This window comes from Larimichthys crocea, chromosome XV (assembly GCF_000972845.2).
Source record: "Larimichthys crocea isolate SSNF chromosome XV, L_crocea_2.0, whole genome shotgun sequence".
NCBI lineage: Eukaryota > Metazoa > Chordata > Actinopteri > Sciaenidae > Larimichthys > Larimichthys crocea.
Genome location: NC_040025.1, coordinates 3,377,297 through 3,392,192, shown reverse-complemented (window position 1 = coordinate 3,392,192; position 14,896 = coordinate 3,377,297). Strand labels below are relative to the sequence as shown.

General features: G+C 39.8%; 2 protein-coding genes across 2 annotated transcripts in view; one reads left to right on the top strand and one right to left on the bottom strand.

Moving 5' to 3' along the window:
* Positions 1-111: 111 nt before the first annotated feature.
* Positions 112-4,379, bottom strand: LOC104919267 (E3 ubiquitin/ISG15 ligase TRIM25). The gene is made up of 4 exons (XM_010731240.3): positions 3,537-4,379; positions 2,736-2,875; positions 1,662-1,829; positions 112-1,385 (listed from the first exon to the last, which is right to left on the bottom strand). Exons 1-4 carry the CDS (start codon positions 4,158-4,160, stop codon positions 677-679), a joined length of 1,641 nt encoding a protein of 546 aa, XP_010729542.3. The 5' UTR covers positions 4,161-4,379; the 3' UTR covers positions 112-676.
* Positions 4,380-12,501: 8,122 nt separating this feature from the next.
* LOC113747714 (uncharacterized) overlaps positions 12,502-14,896 on the top strand; it is a 5,015-nt gene continuing 2,620 nt past the window's right edge. The window contains exons 1-3 of the mRNA XM_027288535.1: positions 12,502-12,741; positions 13,165-13,219; positions 13,550-13,581. Of these exons, the coding sequence (XP_027144336.1) occupies positions 12,723-12,741; positions 13,165-13,219; positions 13,550-13,581 (106 nt within the window). The 5' untranslated portion in view covers positions 12,502-12,722. The remainder of the gene's footprint in view (positions 12,742-13,164; positions 13,220-13,549; positions 13,582-14,896) is intronic.

Sequence of the window (14,896 nt, the reverse complement as noted above, 5' to 3'; positions counted from 1 at the left end):
AAAGCACGCTTTAATGAATGAATTGTCAACTGTACTCTGTCCTCATACGATCTACACACACACACACACACACACACACACATGGATGCACAGACATTTTGCCAGCAGACACTTTATCATGGGTTTATTTGTAGTATAAACACAAGCATGTCTCATATTCTGTCTAAATGTCAGTCAATGTCAAAACAAACACAGACTTGCACTTGACTTTCAGTAAGACACACAAACAGCAACATGCTAGAAGTAAAACATAATAAATAAAAAAAACTCCCAAAACCCCAGAATGAATTTATGAAACACCTACATTGATCTATACTACTGCATTGATCTACTATACTAAAAATCACCCTAATCATGAATAAAAAAAATGTTGTAAACAAATGATTTTGTCTTTAAAATGCTCCAGTTCCATAATGTAGATAGCAAATAAACACTTCTGTATATTAGTATAGGATTATAAGGTTTCCCAGAGGTTGAGGATTTATTTGTGGTAGCTAAAGGTCTGAATTGTGGGACGCTGAGTAAGGAAGTTCTCCTCTACAGAACACATGAATGCAGCATTATGGCAGATTTGAGAGTCAATCTGCACTTTTTACTGTATTTGGATAAAGAATAACAACTTGCTTGAACACCCAAAAAAATCCTATGCATGGGAAATATTAAACAATAGAAGTGTTCACATCCCCCTGTGCAGTGTAATCCAGGACTCTGGTGTGTTTGAATGGATACTGAATGCTGGGTAAACCGGCTCCCTAAACACAGCCCTGAAGGTGTGAAGGTGCTCCCTGCGCCCTTTGGTGCTGTGGAACGTCAACGTCCCCGCCTCATAGTCCAGTGCTATCTCAATCCTCAGCGGCTGAGTTATCATTTCCCTCAGAGCTACATTACAGGAGGACTGACACACCGTCAGCTTGCCGTTTTTCCACTGCAGGCGCCAGGACACAGAGTTGTGTCCTAGACGACTGTGGTCACCACGCCGAGGGATGCTCTTGTGACACGCACCCACAGACCACATGCTGCTTGTTCCTACTTCTACCACCCAAATGTGCTCGCCGCTCGAGAACCCCTGGTTGCACAGGACCTGCGGTGCGCTTGTAAACCGCTCAGGGTGTTCTGCATACTGCTGCTTGGAGGGGCTGTACTTGACCGTGCGCAGATCATTGGAGACTACCAGGCTGGGGTGGGCAGTGCAGAGGTTAAAGGTGAGCTCCAAAGGGTTGAGGAGGATATGGAAAGAATCCAGCAGGCGGACCATTTCTGTGCGGAAGTCTTGGGTTTTGAGACCTGTCTGGAGACGTTTGGAGTTGAGCGGAGTTTTTGAGGGGATCTTAGAGGGAATGCCGCCTGTGACAACTTCTCTCAGCTTATGTTCAATCAGCACGAACCTGGAGAGCAGAGGAATCACCTCGGTTGATCTTCATATCATTACATAAAGCTCAGCTCAAAGTGTGTAAACTTATCTGCACATACTACATGTGTAAAACCTCTGTATGTTGTAAAAGAGCTAATAGTTAATAGTGTCCATTCATCTGTGAAAATACTGCATTTTCTCCAGTATGCTGAGGTGTTATTTCTTTCACTGGACTTCAGTGAGAGATTTCCCACTCATGTTATGCATTTGTTGATTTTACTTGTACAAGCGGTATAGATCTGTGTTGTACCTCTGTATGAATGTGCATGGGTCTGTCTCATTGAGGGCCTCTGTGGCACTGTGCTGGGCCTCCAGTAACTGATGCTGTTGCTCTTCGAGTGCACTCAGGCCGAGCTGCCAGCTTTTTCTGCGCTGGCCTCTCTCCTCCTCCAATAGCACGTGCAGGCGCTCCCTGTACCTGAACACAACACGACAACAGTACATTAAAAGGAGCTCCCATCAGAAAACATCATCATAGTGGTTTTCCACCTATAAATAGAATTTCCCTTCTATTATTACTATAATTGCTTCTATATGAATATTTATTTCACATTTTCATACATTCATTTGGATAAGTGGGTGATTTGAATATTTTGATATTGTCCAATGTTTAATTCATGTTTAGCTGAGTATATAGAAAGCCAGAGTGAAACTTTGCATTAATATTTGTTACTGCACTAATAACTGCAGTAAAAATCCAGCCTTGGAACGGAGCATTTGTGAACCGTTGTTCATGTAGCTCGCTTCATATATTTGACAGATGCTGGCAGTAAAAAGGCTGATTACATCACATGTACTATGAATTTTGGCACATATTCCTATCTGTGAAAGTTGATCGTGTTCTTCAAGCCTGAATGAGGAAGTGCTGTTCGTAATCTGATACGTGTGTTATAAATCTTACTGTCATACATCACCTGTGATTTATAATACAGGTTGGAAAATCCAACAAAACCCAGTTCAACTACGATGTAAACAAGAGTTTATACATCTTTAAAAAAAAAACAAAAAAAACTTGCATCATACAGCCTCTTACTAAAAGTTAGGATTGTGTTCAGAGTTACAGATCTTATTTATTAATAGTTCACAAACATTCAAATAATCTGCTTTATCAGGACTGTCTGGGTGTGGTTTAATTAACAATGGTAAGAAAAAATGAAGAAACAATAACCCAACATTTATTATCAGATCCTATTTAGAACGTAGCCTACCGCTGATCAGTGCATGACATCAACTTTGTCCAACTAAACCCTGCTAACTTGAAAAGAGGAGAGACGAGGACTGAGAAACCAGCATAGGACTAACTGAGTCACGTGCAGTATATTACCTGTCCACTAATGCAGCCATGTTGTCCATGAGAGTGAGGGCCTTGTTGACCAGTTTGTCTCCGATAGCCTCAGAGGCTCCTTGTTCCTCTGCTGTCTTCTGCAGGAGAGTCTCAGTCATCTGCAGCCTGCAGGAGACCGCCTGCAAACACGCAATCAATGCATTTAAGTGTTTGTGTGCGTTTAACACTTCAAGAAGCAAATCTGGAATGACTGGGTATACTTTTCTTGTAACAAGCTGTTAAAAAGGCACAAATGTATTTTAAGTATTCAGTCACATGTCATTAAGAACTCACCCTGACCCCGTCAGAAGTCATCATATCCTAATCTCATCAGTCAGACAGTTTTTGCATTCTTAAAGCACAATGCCAGATCAAATGTCACGTTTTCATTGTTGTTTCCCACAGGTATGAATTAATACTCAACAGTCTGCATGTTGTAGACGTAATATTTGAATACGCCCCCTGGAATGAACAGTGTAATTTACTGCTAATTAAAGGGCAAATCGAAAGAAGTAAAAATGACTTTCATGATTCCTTTATTATTGCAAAAGTTATTCTCTTTGCTCGTCAAATTGTATGTTTGCCTGTATACAAATTGTGCCGTGCAACGACTAGAACAATCACTAGATTACTAGTTTAATTGTCTAATGTTTCTATAATTACTAACAAGTTGCATTCTTTCCAGGAAACTTAGCCTTTTAGCATTAAAAAAATATCCTGTAATTTACTTTGGCAACAGTTCCCTATATTTTTATTAGCTGTGTGGAATAGAAGTCTAGTTAACAAAAACAACAAAACTACCTTGCTGCGGCTCTCCAGTGCTCGCCTCATCTCCTCTTCGGCCACATTGAAGGTGAGAACATCGTGGTTCTGGTGATGGCCTTCTCTGAAGCACGTGGCACAAAGCAATGTCATGTCGTCGGAACAAAAGTACTCAAGGGGACGACGATGGTTGGCACAGGCCTTCACCCCCAGCTCATTCAGGGGCTCCACCATGGTGTGTCCCTTGAAAGACTCCTTATCTTGGTGTCTCTGAAAGTGTCTGGAACACAGCGACACCTCGCACTTCAGACAGGTCTTCACAGCCACCGACTGCTCATCTATACACTGGTCGCAGAAAACCACCGCTCTCTCGGCCTCAGGCTCGGGATGCCCCTCCAGCTGCAGCACTGTGGCTCTGAACCCCTCGATGATGCTGGAAAGTTTGAAGTTTTTCTGCAGGGTCTCCACACCATGATACTCTTCACGGCACTCTGGGCAACAGGGAAGTGTTTTGTCATTCTGGTTAGTGTCAGAGGTCTTCCAGATACAGGCTCGACAGTAGTTGTGGCCACAGGGGAGAACCACCGGATCCAAGTAGAGCTGAAGGCAGATGGGGCAACTCAGCTCGTAGACGAGCTGCTCCTGTGGCTTTGAAAAAGACATGACGAGAGGCGATGAGGTCGGTAGATTTACTTGTCGGTTATCTCTCTTCTCTTCACGCTCTTGCTGTCAAAACCCCATCTTACTTCACCTCCAACTTTTGTCCTAAAACTATCTTTCGTCTCTTCTTCACGCTGTCTCTTCTTCCCACTCGACTACAGGCTACAGGTGAGTCTCCAATGACAACAGGTAATACAGGCTGTATACACAGAAAACAAGGAAGTCCTGAGCCCTCAAGTATTTATCGGAATGGCAGGAGGTGTATTCACAAATGTGTGCAGGGCAGCATTCCTTTCCAAGAGGCCCTGTTATCTGTGCTACTAGGAATTCATACCACTATAGAGGTTGCTGTTGATGGTAAAAATATGCTACAGGGTATCACACACATGTCCTCAGAACACATTTTGAAACTGGAAAGGAGTGTCAGGACCCTTCTTTACTGGAAACAACAGAGCACAAATCCAACTCAAGGAAAGGAAAGTTTTAGCTTTATCAGTTGATCACTTGAACATCCCAACACCTTGTGTATAAAACTCTTCAGATAGTGTAAGAAATGTATCTGAAAAGACGTTTTTATCCAACAGCAGCATTGTTTGGTTCATTGTGTGCATGCTAAGTAAGTGTACAGGTGTGTGTGTGTGTGTGTTACGTGTGCTTGCATATACAGTAAATGAAGGCACCTGATATCGTACACAGAGTAAAATGATGTCTACTGTTGACTGTAAACACAGCGAAGGGGGAACACTCATTGCTTCCATCTGCATCAATGTTTTATGTTTTAATAAAGAATCTAGGCGGTGGATCCAAGACAAAAAAAAAAAAAAATCAAAAGCATTTCAGCGAAAGCAAAAGAGCGTTCTCTAAAATTAGACACCGAGCTGTTTGAAAGTGCTGCTTCCATCTGTTTCCAAAATAACTGATAAGTGCAGGTACTGTATCCCAAATCCCCGTTTGATAAAAACATAACAGGTATGACCTCGTGAGTATGTTGAAGCATAGAAGTCAGTTCCTGAAATAGACAATGTTTACCCATTGACTGACCATAAATTTGTCCACAGAGAAATGTGGCGTCTCACGCTGTTGAAACTGTCACATTATTTATTATAACCGATGTGTCACTGCTAATATGCTTCCCACCTTTCCATTATTATATAGGTCAACACAAAGTTGCAATGAGCCAATGTGCCTCAAAACACTCATACTTCAAGAGTGTCAGCACTTTTTTGAATAATGTTTTAGACCGCAAACAGTGGTGTGTTGACACAAAGACATCAAGAAGGACTTCTGCTGGGTACAGAACCTGGGAGCATGTGACAAAAACAAATCTAAAAGATCAGATGAAGGTGTCATTTAGCTCAGCTGGTAGAGCAGCGGCACCATGTACAAACCCTCAGTCCTTGCCACGGCGGCCCAGGGTTCGAATCCGACCTGTGGCTCTTTCCTGCATGTCATTCCTCATCTCTCTATCCCCACGTTTCCTGTCACTCTTCAGCTGTCTCTATCAAATAAAGCTCAAAACGGCCAAAAATATATATTAAAAAAAAGATGGCAAATGCAGCTTAATGTACATTCTTGAAATAGACAGCAATCTTTATTCAGTTTGGCAGATGTTCTAACTTTCCAAGATGCCCTGCACTCGTTGGCTTAATTATGGAAAGTGTTTGTGACTGTAGTTCTGGTCGAAAGCTCCAGAAACCGTGAACCCATGGGTCATAATTGTTTTCCTCAAATTAGAAATTGTTTATCATGTTTTTGTGGACAAAAAGATGGATTCGTAAATCATCACTAAATAAAAGACTGAATCCAAAATGGATCTATTAACAATGCACTGAAACATTTAATAGATTAATTAAACAGTAAAAATGAAGCCCTAAATAGCAGTTTGAAAGTACAAGTAAACAAAAACACCATTTAAATTTGCAAGAGGCGCTCATATCAACAGTACAAAGTCCATAAATGGCAAAGCATGTACTCATAAAAAGTATGTTTACATGTGCATTGTAAATTAAAGCTCTTATAACTGATCTTATAACAGAGAACTGTTTATACAGATGTTGTATATCACATAATTGTAAATAGATGGTATGAGATTACAGCACTCGTGAGACTTCAGGTGTCATCTCTGGCTCCACCTTGTGTACCTAAAGGTTAATGTTCAACCACATCAACAACAAAACAAAGAAATTCTCACCTTGAGTAGTAACCGAGTGACCGAGTTTTCACACATCCATGTTTGAGAAGCAACATTTGAACTGCATTTTTGTTTGTGATGTTCAGTGAAAAAAGTATAAATACACAAGACAGAGATGGATATGTTCAGCTGATTATACAGTAATGAAAACATAGTTCTGCATATTAGATTCCATTTTTGCCATATTCTGTAAAGAGAGCCACCTAAATCTGACACACTGGACCTGTAAAACACAAATATGGTTCCTGAGCTCCTGACATGGTTCCTGGTCTATGGAAAAGTCGCTGTGATGGAATCAGGCTGTAAAGAGTTGATTCTCCTCTGGGATAACTTGTGTTAATGACTCAGTCAACAAACGGAACAGGCGTGAGGAGAGTTTAACCCACCCTTACCCTGAGCCTTTGGAAATATTCCATTCAAAATGTATTTCTCTCTTCTTCATATTCTAAATGGTGAATGGGCCTTTCTCTTCCAACCACTCAAAGCGCTTTTACATCTCCTTCACACAAATTCATATGCTGCTGGCATCGGCTGCCATGCAGGGTGCCAACTGCTCATCAGTTTTCAGTTTTCATACACCACACATACACACTGATGGCACACATTTCAGCAATTTGGGGGTTCAGTATCCCAAGAATACCTTAAGACATAAAGACGATCATCTGATTGGATGACGACCCGCTCTACCTCCTGAGCCACAGCCATTTTCCAACACATCCAGCTGGCTACAGAGGCCAGAAACCTGGGAGTGTTGGGCATCTCCCCCCAGCACCTAATGTTCTGGCCCACACTATCAGCCACATGAATACCCTGATTCAAGTTGTCGCAAGAAACTGGCCACAGTAGGCTTTCGTCATGTGTGTACCTCCATGAGAAGGACTGTGAGGAGCTCCTGGGCACTCCCATCACATCTGCTACTCAGTACTTTAAAATCATCTATTGTTTTTTAAAAAATATAGATTTTCAAGTTTGACTATATGCATGATGCAAAGCCAGTACTGCTTGGAAAAATAAGCATAATGTGGTCTGTGTGGCCTTACGCGTTAAAAAGTCTTTATTTGATTTCTATCAAACCATAGGCATATTTGCATTTGTGTGGAAGATTTAATAATTGTGATACTCATAATTTATTAGAATGATAGTAAATACAACAGTTATATTCTTTATTTTGTATTTTTATTTTGTGTATGCTGCTACATTTCTAGATAATACTTCGATAGATATTGTACACATTTGTCACATTTGAATTCCATCAAAGTACAGTAGTTTTCAACCTTTAGGTCATTTACTCATCAACCACCAGGTGGCACTAAAATATGCCACTGTGTTATGGTTGTGGAAGCCTCAGCCACATTATGTACATCATATACTGTTTGCCCATCAGGTTATGTTTGTCCTTTTGCTCAGGATTTTGCTCTGCTGCGCTTGCATTACAAATTCTGAAAAAATTGAATATGCTCAAGATTGTGTCCAGATAGATCTTAGATCCAATTACAACATTAAGATAAGATAAGATAAGATAAGATAAGATAAGATAAGATAAGATAAGATAAGATAAGATAAGATAAGATAAGATAAGATAAGATTTTCTGTAGCTGCTTAAGCTTATTGGGGTCGTGGGGGGCTGGAGCCGATCCCAGCTGACTTAGGGCACTAGGAGGCATATATCCTGAACAAGTTGCCAGTTCATCACAGGACACATAGAGTCAAAAACAACCTTTCACGCTCACATTCACACCTACGGCCAATTTAAAGTCACCAATTAACCTAAGTGCATGTCTTTGGACTGAACATGCAAACTCCACACCAAAAGGCCCCAGTCAGGGTTCAAACCAGGAACCTTTTGGTTTTAAGATGACTAATCCACTGCAAACCAAAACTATCAAAACCATCTATTTGAAATCAGGATTGTTCAGATTCCAGCAGCCGATGACGGTAGCAAGAAAGTTGCACAATACTCAAGTAATGTCATGACATGTCTTTTGAAGTACAGTTGAGTCCAGCTACTTACAGTGATTATCCCAACAGAAGTCCTCCTGGGAACTCCAAGTGGCATGCCAATTAGAACTGTTCCAATGGCAGATGTCCAGCCTGAGGAAAAATACAATTATATTGGACACAAGACAAAGTTCTTTTGGACCATAAGCTCCACAACATAAAACTTTAGCTCTGACTCTAGGTAAACAGTCAGGCTTTGCTAGTGTTCAGTATACCCTATAACATGCACCCCTCGATTCTGGAATCTTTACATGTGCAAAATAAAGACACACAAAAGACCTGAACATGACCAGCATACTGTGTGTTTGTCTGTTACAGAGGGAGCAGGAGAGCAAAGCCATCGATGTGAGGAAAAGATGAAGAGCACCGTATGGCCGAATCTCCACCTGATCATCAACATTCTTCACTGGGCCAACACATGGACAGTAAACATTAATAAAGCTGGCTGGCAGCATCATGGCCAATGTGTTTTATGTTTCTGTGTCTTCACATGTCCAATGTCAGGAATTCTATTAGATTGTTTTTAAATATTTAAAGTAACATATTAAATAATACTTCACCAACTTTACTCAGTGGGGAAGTTCAGCATGACATGTGAAAAGATTTTGACTAGAGTTACCTTTGTTGATTGTGTCTGAGGAATGTTTCTGTTACAGAAACTTGAAGTTCCAGTTTTGTGTTGGACTGATCAAAATTATTCAACATTGTGAGGCTTCCTTCATTCTGTATCTGAGGACTCAAAAACAGTTTTGAATGAGGGATTTTCATTTGAATAACATTGCAGAATTTAAGAGGACCAAATTGAAGACTAACGTTTGCCATCATCTGTGACCTGCTTGACAAATAATGGACCGATTTCACGCTGGTGAGTTTTCTTTATATCTTAAACCAGGGATGTCCAAAGTATGGTCCGGGGTCCAATCACGGCTTGCTGTCAGATTTCAATTTCAGATTTAATATATTATTCATGGCCTCCTAGGATTGTCAGATAATGTATGTCTGGAAGATTTGGCTTTTTTGATTGACAAAACGAAGCATTCGAACCTCTAAGGACATAACTGCTGGTGTTATATATCTGCAGATGTGACACAAAATATCACTTTCTGAATGATTTTGTTAAAGAGAAGAGTGATATGTTTTAAACTTAAATGTTAACAGACTTTGCATTACTCATAATAAGTCATGTTGAACATGAGGCTCAGATTTGTATCAACTTCATGCAAGTTTAACGTATTCCATACAATTCATTTTTTGTTATCTGATTACAGATGTTAAAAAAAGGAAGAACTGGTTTTTAGATTTGTTCACGCCTGATTGGCTTATATTTGGTGACATTGTCATTTTTTTTTAATTGTGACAACGAAAACAAAATAATTACAGAACAGTGCATTGCTATGTAACTTTTATTGGTGATTTTTTATTTTTTTAAATGTTAGCATTGGCCCCTGGGCATCTTCACATTGTCAAATCCTCAGCCTTTAAAAGAATTTTGGACACCCCTGCCTTAAACCGTTGAGATTTTAGTCTCTGTCTAAAAGTTTTTCTGTCTTCAAACAGACAGTCAGGTGCAGATTGCTGTAACCACTCCTCCTGTTCATATTAGTCTTTTAGAGACCTCTGCTAATGTGTTTCCAATGTCAGTGATGGTGGACAAAATCCACAGTCCTCGTTCTGTGCAAGAACATATTCCAAAGTGAAGTTAATATGAGACTTCAGCAATCTGGGTTAGACATAGCACCCTGTAGTTTCATGTTCTCGACTGTAATCACTTGTGAAATGGAAATGGTCTCATTAAAAGCGGTGAATTTCTCTCAGGGTTGGCAGCAGTTGTTTCCATCTTTTGCATTGGACTGGTGTCAGGAGCTGCAGGAGGTCTTCTGCTGGGAGCGACAGCAGTCGTTATGCTTCAGTCCCTGGAGCTTCTGGCTGACAACAGGCTGTTCATGGAGCAGTTTCACATCATGGACACTGAACATCATTTTGAAAGGAAAGAATTTTTACAGTGGGAGTCTAATAATCAAGTGCATGACATTAGGATATCCATATTTGCAATAATTTTTGGTGTTTGTTCCTCAACCTTGTCATTAGTTGCAGGTATCTATATTGGATTATCAACATATTCACTGGTGATTAAAAAAAAAGGTGAAGCAGCGATGGGGAAGGCCCTGGCTATGGCTGGCCTGGTATGTCTCATGGGTGTCACTGCAACTGGATACATTCTGGGCTTTACTTTAGAAATGTTTCTACCCATTTCTGTATCTGTTAGTTTTTTAGAGTGGCTTATTATTTCAGTTGGAATATTGGGTTTGTTACCAATCATGAATTTGTCCTTAAATGATGATATGTTTGTATTGCAACGCGGTCTGATTTTTACACCAGCTGCTGAATTAATTACATATATATTAAGTTCTCTGTTCAAAATTAGGTTAAATCTTGCAGCTGTTTTGACTCCTATAATTTTTGCTGTGAAAGCATTTGAAAAATTACATTCCCTCAAACTAACCGCTGTAACTGTGCCAGTGATGTTGATCATTTCTGATGTATATAACTATGCAGGGCAGCAGATTGTTTCCTTACAGTCACCAACATCCACAAACATCGACAGTGCTGTAGTAGAGGCCATTTTTGTTGGAGTTTTAGCTTCTCTGCTGTGGACTGTAACTGTAGGAATGTCATTATTTGTGTCCTGGGAAAGGGGTGGAACATTTAAAATCTGTGCTACTGCTGCAGCTTCTGGTACAGCAGTTTTAGGTGCTATAAAGATGACTCTACCTGTCCTACCAGGTCCCACTATAGGAGCTCTGATAGGGGTTGCAGGGGCAGTAGGGGTTTCTCTTTCTGCAGCAGGGGCTGTAGCAGACCAGTATGGACAAGCACTAGACTGCTATGGATTCGTAGGACGGTTGGGGGTGACGTTGGGGGCAGTTGTAGGAGCTTTTCTATCCTCATTCGCTCACAGCGGGCTGTCAGGGATGTTTGTGGCTCTGAGTGCAGCTACAATCCTCATGGAGCTTTTCTTGAATTCTTTGTACATTCCCTATCATGATTTTAATCCATGAGACATAAAGGGATGAGTGGAGAAATCTGGGTCCTGGATAGATGGTGATAGATAGCTGCTGGTGGGAATACAGGGGTCAGAAGAGGAGTCAAGACGCTGAGTAGGGGAGCCCCCAGTGGTTCCTGGGGAAAAGGAGGTTTTAGGGGGAGGGATATGAAAACTGGGTCAAAGAGGATGTGATCTTTTTTTTTTTTTTTTTCAAAACTAGTTATATAACTGATTACATTACATGAATCACTTTTGAGGTATTCTGATTGTGGAAAGAGAGAGAGAGAGAGAGAGAGAGAGAGAGAGAGAACAATCTGTAAAATGTGGCTTTTGCACAAGATATCGAGTTCAAACATATGGTGAGATATTATCTGCTAATGTAATCGTATATATGTTGGATGTTGACAGAAATGAAGAGAATTGTCCAAAGCATAGTCCTGTGAGGAATCTTTAGTAATGTCATCGGATGGTTCACAGTCTTCTGGGAAATATGTATATAATATGAGTAGCTGTGTATGGTGTCTCGTTGTTTTATTATTATTATTATTCTCTACAAGATGATTATCTTACAAAAGGTATATTTTTGTGTTATTGTGCATAGAAGGGAGACTCATTCACTGTAAATCTACCACAACTGTGTAAACTGGAGACAACATTGTACAACTTTTGATTTTAAAGTTTTTACTTTTATGTCTGAGCTGAAGACAAAATGTTCTTGCTCTGAATAAAGAACTTAAAAGATATTTTTGTGTCCTGTGCCAGTTTAACTTCTCCAGGCTACATAAACATTTGAACAGCTACACAAAGCTCTGCTACACTTCAACTCACTCAGCTCAGATTTAGTAAAGGATGAAGCTCTTATTCTCTATAATGGGATCGTGTACAAAGTATTTTTTTGTTATAATGATCTAAAATAAACCCCTTTCACAAGCTCTCAGTTTCTCTTTTGTTTTATTATAATGTACAGCCACTGGGCGCTGCTTACTAGAAGTTACTGGGATGTCTTCCATGACAAGTTAGTTATTTTTCTTCTATGTGTGCATTCAAAGTTCAGCATGACGTGTGAAAAGAGTTAGACTGACAGTTACCTTTGTTGATTATGTCTGAGGAATGTTCTTGTTACAGAAGCTTGAAGTTCCAGTTTTGTGTTGGACTGATCAAAATCATTCTACAGTGTTGAGCTTCTTTCATTCTGTATCTGAGGAGTCAAAAACAGTTTAGAGTGAGGGCTTTTCATTGGATATGACCACAGCAAAAAATCTTTTAAGAATTTCAAAGGACTGCATTGAAGACTAAAGTTTGCCGTCTTCCGTGAGCTGCTTCACAAACAATGGACCAATCTGACGCTGGTGAGATTCCTTTATGTCTCAAATCACTGCTGAGATGGTCTCTGCCTTGAAGGATAAATTAAGTTTTTCCATCTTCAAACAGACAGTCAGGTGCAGTTGTTGCTTGCTGTAACCATTCCTCTTGTTCATATTTGACTTTTAGACACCTCCTAATGTGCTTCCAATGTCAGCGATGGGGGTCAAAATACACAGTCCTCGTTCTGTGCAAAGATATTCCACAATTTATTTGAAGTTAATATGAGGCTTTAGCAGTCTGAGTTCGATATAACACTGTGTAGTTTCACGTTGTTAACTGTGATCATTTGTGAAATGGAAATCATCTCATTAATATCTTAACAGGGTTTTGTGTAGATTAACAGTCTGCATTATGGCAGAAGAGGATTATAAATGTAAATTTCTCTCTTTCATCTGATATTTTGTCAGATCAGTTGAACCCTCTGATGTCTCGGGTTCCAGAGGACAACAGCAGGGACAACAGGTGAACTAAAGACAGATCTTTTATCATTTCAGTAACCACCTGATGCTCATTTAAGTCAAAAACAATAACAGTCTATAATCGAGCACCTGTCTTTCTCTCACATATCAGATATGCTATCCATCCAGTTCTTAAAAGTAGTTTTATGTTTTACTCTAACAAAGTCAAATGAACTGAAACTATTTTTGTTTTTTAGCAGCAGGTAAATGAATGGATTCTTTTATGATACTGATGAATGAATCTGAATGATATACATGTGATGGCAGTCTCACATTTACTTTCAATCTACACATTGCTTCAACCTTGATGTTATTATTTTATTCTTTATTACAGACCTTTCCCACTGCCTGCCTGTGTTTCCTCTGGTAAGTTTGGTGGATATTCTTCAAGTTGGCAAGTTGTGTACAAGTTGTTTTGCAAGTCTCAAGTTTTGGCTATGAAATTATAATTCAGGTCCAAAGTCAAAAGCAGGATGTTACAATTCAATTCCAAGTCCAAACAAATTTCATATGAGCTCATTTCCATGATTTCCATGATTTGTCAAACCACATGACAGTTTTTTAAACTCTGGCTAACAGAAGGTGGTGGCATCTCTGGATGTAGTGGTTTCCTCTTTGCTTTGTGTTCCTCAGCCTCATGCAGTGATCATACAGTTGTGTCTGTTTTTGATGCAGTGCCATCTGAGGGCCCCATGATAACATCCAATATTGGTTTTCTCCAATATTGTGTGCAGACATTATTTTGTCTGAATCTGAATCTTGTAATGATATTATGAACTGTAGACAATGAAATCCACAGATTCTTTGCAATTTTACATTGAGAAACCGTATTCCTTTATTCGTCAACACAGTCTTTGGCAGTTGTGAACCCCTCCTCATCTTTACTTTACAAACTCAACCTCTCTGGGAATCTACTAACCTGTTGCTAGTTAACCTCATTTATTGTAAGATGTTTCACCAGCTGTTTTCTTTTAGCATTTCACATCTTTTCCAGTCTTTTGGGCGGGTGATTTTCCAAAAACAACAAGACTTGTCAGTTTCAACAACATTCACTCATAACTATTATTACAGGATTTCAAGATCAGCCACACAGGATTCTCCACTGTTGTTTCATTTTCTTTACGTGTAATAATACACTTTCCATCCAAAAACAATCATCTCATTTAATGTGTCAGCTGTCATACAGTTGCACACTAAGGAGGAAATTCATAAAGAACAGATTGTGACTGCTGATAGCAACACTGCATCTCAAAGTCCAAACTGCAGCTGAGTGAAATTTGCAATACAGTGGTCCCTCGTTTCATTTTGTACAGTACTCCCTTAGCCAATCAGGACGGCGAACACAATGCACTTTCATACTGTACAGTACGCTGTAAAAAAAAAAAAGCATGCAAAATTACACTAAAAAAATCTGCGAAACAGCGAGGCCGCGAAAGGTGAACCGCGTTATAGTGAGGGACAACTGTAGTTATGTTTGGTAAATGTACATTTGCAATTTTCTGTATGTATTTTGTCATGAGTGATCTTGAAGTCAAAGTGGAGTTGCAAGTGTTTTTTCATGTTGTCCAGTTAAACCTAAAGTTATTTGACTTGAGTACACCTCTGATGGTACTGGACAGGACTGTTGCAGGACTGTAGTTTCAGCTGAGTGCACCTAATAAACTGGTGACTGAGTTTAGTC